General features: G+C 35.4%; 1 protein-coding gene across 1 annotated transcript; it reads right to left on the bottom strand.

Annotated features, from left to right (window-relative positions):
- Nucleotides 1–2,574: 2,574 nt before the first annotated feature.
- LOC130979870 (probable membrane-associated kinase regulator 1) lies at nt 2,575–4,258 on the bottom strand. The gene has a single exon (XM_057903415.1). It carries the CDS (start codon nt 4,165–4,167, stop codon nt 3,055–3,057), a length of 1,113 nt encoding a protein of 370 aa, XP_057759398.1. The 5' UTR covers nt 4,168–4,258; the 3' UTR covers nt 2,575–3,054.
- Between the last annotated feature and the right edge of the window lie 783 nt (nt 4,259–5,041).

Here is a 5,041-nt window from a genome sequence, read left to right as displayed (position 1 = left end):
AAATCAAATTCAAACAGCTTTCTGCAGAATGAACCGAACACAGTACTCATGGTGAACCGAACACAGTACTCATGATGAAACAATTGTATAGTACTGAGTGAACGAAACATAATCCATTATATAAAATCAAATTCAAATAACTCTGCCTACAATTTACATATTATCAATTCAATTCAATTTAATACACTGAACCCTAAACCCTAAACCTTAAACACTAAAACCAGAATCCTAAACACTGAACCCTGAACCCATAAACCCTAAATTCCTAAAATACTAAAACCTAACCCCTAAACCCTACACCCTAAAACATAAACCCTAAACCTTAAACCCTGAACCCGAACCCTGAACTCTGAACTCTGAACCCTAAACCCTAAACCCTAAACCCTAAACCCTAAACCCTAAACCCTGAACCCGAACCCTGAACACTGAACTCTGAATCCTAAATGCTAAACCCTAAACCCTAAACACTTAAAACCCTGAACCCTAAACCCTAAACCCTAGACCTCTAAACCCTAAACCCTCAACCATGAACACGGTGAACCGAAATTAATATACGGAGTGAACCAAAAATTTGAAACACACTGAACCCTTGTACACTGAACCCTGAACCCATAAACCCTAAACCCTAAAATCCTAAACCCTGAAACCCTATCGTCATTCTTTTGTTGTTGTTGCTACTGTATTTTTTTGTCTTTTCCTCCTTCTCTCTCTGGTGAATAAGCAGTAGAAGGTGAGGAAGAAGAGTTTTGAATAGTGCAGAATGAACCGAACACAGTACTCATAGTAAACCAAACACAGTACTCATGGTGAACCGAACATAGTACTCATGGTGAACCGAACACAATACAATTGTGTAGTACTGAGTGAACGAAACATAATCCATTATATAGAATCAAATTCAAACAGCTTTTCTGCAGAATGAATCGAACACAGTACTCATGGTGAACCGAACACAGTACTCATGCTGAAACAATTGTATAGTACTGAGTGAACGAAACATAATCCATTATATAAAATCAAATTCAAATAACTCTGCCTACAATTTACATATTATCAATTCAATTCAATTCAATTCAGTACATCTCCGTCCATTGAATTCAATTCAAAATAGCAATTGTATTCCATTCAATTCGATTCAAAATTGAATATCCAAACTTTGTCAGTTTGATTCATTTCAGAAGAGTAATCCAAATCGCTCTCCTGATTTGAAGCTGAGTCATTTATTGTTTCGATTCAGAAGTGCAGATCAAAGAAGAAAACGAAGAAGAATAGGAAGAAGATAAATGCAACGTAACTAGATCGAAATAAGAAAACGAGAAGATGAACGCGACCAGAGGAGAACGACGAACGCAATGCAGATCAATAAGGAAGAACGCGAGCAGAGAAGAAGAAGAAGAAGAAGAAGAAGAAGAAGAAGGTTTACGTTGCAGTAGAAGATTTACGTTGAGCAAAGTTTTAGATTGCAGCACGTTATATGTAGCGCGTGTATGACAAACGAGTGAGGGGTGGGAGACGCGCATGTGGAGGAACTTACTTGGTTAACAACCATATAAAAAATACATGGATGCATAGTTTTTCCGTAAAGTTAAAGGGCCAATTTTTTTTTAAACCAAATTATTTTTGTGTATGCAAGGATTCTTTAACAATACAATTTTTTTTTGGACATTTTTTTATATATATGTTCAGAAATTAGAGTACAAAAATTTTGATAAATATTTAATATTTTTTCATATATATGTTCAAATTTTGATGTCCAACACTACACAACATAAAAAATGTGGTGACAAGTACAAAATTTTTAAAAAAATTACATATTTAAATATTGACGTCCAACTAATAAAATATACATAACATATAAATTTTAGTGTATAATATATAAATATTTGTGTATACATAAAAATATTGGTGTGCAGCAAAAATTTTTAAAAAATCACATATTTAAAATACTAATTCACCCAACTAATTAAATATATTCGCAACAAAATTTATATGTTATATATAAAAATTTATATGCTATATGCAAAAATTTTTGCTATGTATAAAATTTTATTTGTTAAAAATGCTCCTACATATAGTATCACCTTAAAAAAAATCATTAGTCTAAAAATAAAAAAATTTCCTCCGCCAGATTTGTACGAACATGAGAGATTACTAGCAAATTTATGTTGAACAGTCAACACTAATCACAGCTACCGCAACAAAGACCGAAGATACATAGAACCTTCCCATCAGCTTCTATGAACAATAAATGCACATTTATTTAAATATAACGCCTTATCCCATGGAAAGAGCTGAACTCAAGCTTACGCACATGCATGCTATATATCAAGTCCTTGCTGCACAAACAATTGAACTACTACGATGCTTGCATTATATCATCGATCGTACCCCCACATTGTACCATTCTTACTTTTATTATAGATCCACCAACCAAGTCCCATTAATATCTAGAATCGAATAAAATTTTAAAATATTACTTCCATTATAAATATTTTAATAAACACAGGTTGATATTAGCTAGGTCAGGTAACGTTACAAATGGAATCATATCGCAACAAAACTCCAACTCAGATGATGCCAATTTTGCTTGCAGAACCAAGATTGGTGCAATTACATTGCTACCACGACGAAGTCACGGTTATAATAATCATATCATACACACTACCGTACCATAGAACATAGTCCACAACACACATCTCAAATTTCCAAGGCCACTGGTACGGTGGATATATATGGTACATTTATATTTATTTATATAGTCAGAATAAAAAGTTACAACTTTTAAGCTTATGCTATCTTTTACACTAGCAAATCCAAAAGCAGGTTCCAAATAAGTCACATGCAGGTTTTTAACCTCACTCCCACAATTAGAATCTAAGTCTCTAATGTAAAATGACAAAAACAAGCAAGGGAAAAAAAAAAGGAAGAAGCTGAAATTGTTTTCTGAACATGATGGTTGGTTAATCAGAATTCATCAGATCTAAGAAGGCATACGAATATTGAAGATGAAATTAAGAGCATGATCAAATTGGAAGTTAAAACCTCTCTCTTTCGTTACTGAGCTGCACCAGTAGTGTCAAGCTTGTTCTGCATCAAAGAGTTCTTGCAATGTGTGATTGCGCCTTGGATTGCGCTCTGCAACTCTTCCATGGAAGAAGAGTCCCCGAAATGCATCCCTGCTCTGGCGCCGCCCTGAGAGAGCACGCCGGAATGACTGGGAGACGATCTCATGGAAGAAGGGCAACTGGAGACGCAGCTTCTCCTCTTGCGAGGGTACCTGAGGTTCCCGGAGAAAGAATGAGACAGAACACCAGAAACGTTCTCCTTCATCCCTCTCTTCCCACTGCAACCACCTTCTGTTTTGGATCTCTCTGTTATAGTCGTTAACAGAGACAACACCGTGCGCGAAGACGTCGTCGTCGTTGCATTCACACTCGCACCACCGCCCTCCGCTAACAACTCCCCGGTTCTCTGTTGCTTCTGCGAAAGCTTCTCGTAAAGAGGCTTCACCTTCTTCAAGTACTTCCTTATGACATCTCTGGCAGTGGCGCTCATTCGCTTCACGGAGGAGGAAGAAGAAGAAGCAGCCACATGGTGGTGATGCTCCGTCTCGCACACTTTGTTGTTGTTGGTGGTGGTGGTGGTGTCCTTGCGGAAAACAGAGGAGAATCTTGAGAAGGAGAAGTATCTATTAGGGTGGTTCTTCTTGATTTGGAAGTGAGGATACTCCTTGGAAGGGTTATGGAGACGCTTGAGCTCGTCGTCGTCGGTCACGGAGCTAGGGCGGGAGGAGTCGCAGTCGGGGAAGAGGGCGAGGTCGCTGGCAAAGGAGGAGGAGGAGGAGGAGGAGTTGGTGCTGGTGGTGCTGCCGGTGGAATCGCGGGCGGCGGCAGAGGAGGAGGAGGAGGGAGAAGAGAGGAGGAGAGTGCGGACCATGGAGATGCGAGGGGAGAGGTGGAGAGGGAGGAGCTGGCCCTTGTAGAATAGCTCATCGGCAGGGCAAAGTGCGGCGGAGGATTTGCGCGGCGAGATGGAGATGGTGAACTCGAAGTCGGAGGAGGAGGAGGAAGAGAAGGAATGGGAGGGTGAGGAGGGAAGTGTGTATGACTTTGACTTTGACTTGGTTGAGGAGGAGTCTTTGAGTGCTCTCCTCCTCCCACTTGCCATTATTATGAGACTCAAGAGAGCCTATCTTTGTTTTGGTGTATGATAGGCATTCACATGACATGGGTTTCAGAATCACACCCAAACTTGGGGAGAGACCTCATCCCTTCAACTTATACAATGCTTTCAACCGAAAATATGGGGACTCCCAATATCAATTTTATTTGTGTGTTAATGCACAGCCAATTTTATAATTTATAGCTATTAATTAATTATTATTAATATTTTTAAATATATAAAATTATATTTAATAATATAAAATTATTTAATTTTTATTAATTAAATATTAGATAAATTTTAATAAAAATACTAATTTCTAGATTTTTTTATTTTTTTTAATAGAAATATAATTTATTAAAATTAACTAATACCAAATTATTAATGCTTTATAATTTTGAATTATAATGAATTATTTGTCCACTCCGCATTGATCACCTAATTTTACAGTAGAGAGTTTATTAAGAGGGATTATCAAAATTTATTATTTTTTATGGTCATTTAATTATTATTAATTTAATTTATTTAGTCAAATTTTTTTATTTTAATATATCTCATATTTTTAGATATTAATAATTAAAAATAATAAATTTTAATAATTTTTTAATATTTTTTTAAGAGAATACATACAAAATCATTTTTTTCAACTAAAATAAATTAAATATGATAAATATACATTAAAATCAATCAATAATATAAAATACATATTTAAATATAAATATAAATTAAAAATAAATTGAATAATACATGTATTTATATATAAATATATTAATCACTGATTTTAGTATATAAATAATATTTTTAGAAATTAATTTAGTATATGACCCGGTCACATATTATTCTCATTATTTAAGCACTCTTGGTATAAATTTTCAATACG

This window comes from Arachis stenosperma, chromosome 5 (assembly GCF_014773155.1).
Source record: "Arachis stenosperma cultivar V10309 chromosome 5, arast.V10309.gnm1.PFL2, whole genome shotgun sequence".
In the NCBI taxonomy this organism is placed as follows: Eukaryota; Viridiplantae; Streptophyta; class Magnoliopsida; order Fabales; family Fabaceae; genus Arachis; species Arachis stenosperma.
The sequence above is the reverse complement of the archived record's forward strand: the minus strand, read 5'-3'. Positions and strand labels throughout refer to the sequence as shown.

Bases quoted from the DNA above. Each gene is read 5' to 3' on its own strand.
- LOC130979870 (XM_057903415.1), bottom strand. From the start codon at position 4,167: ATGGCAAGTGGGAGGAGGAGAGCACTCAAAGACTCCTCCTCAACCAAG.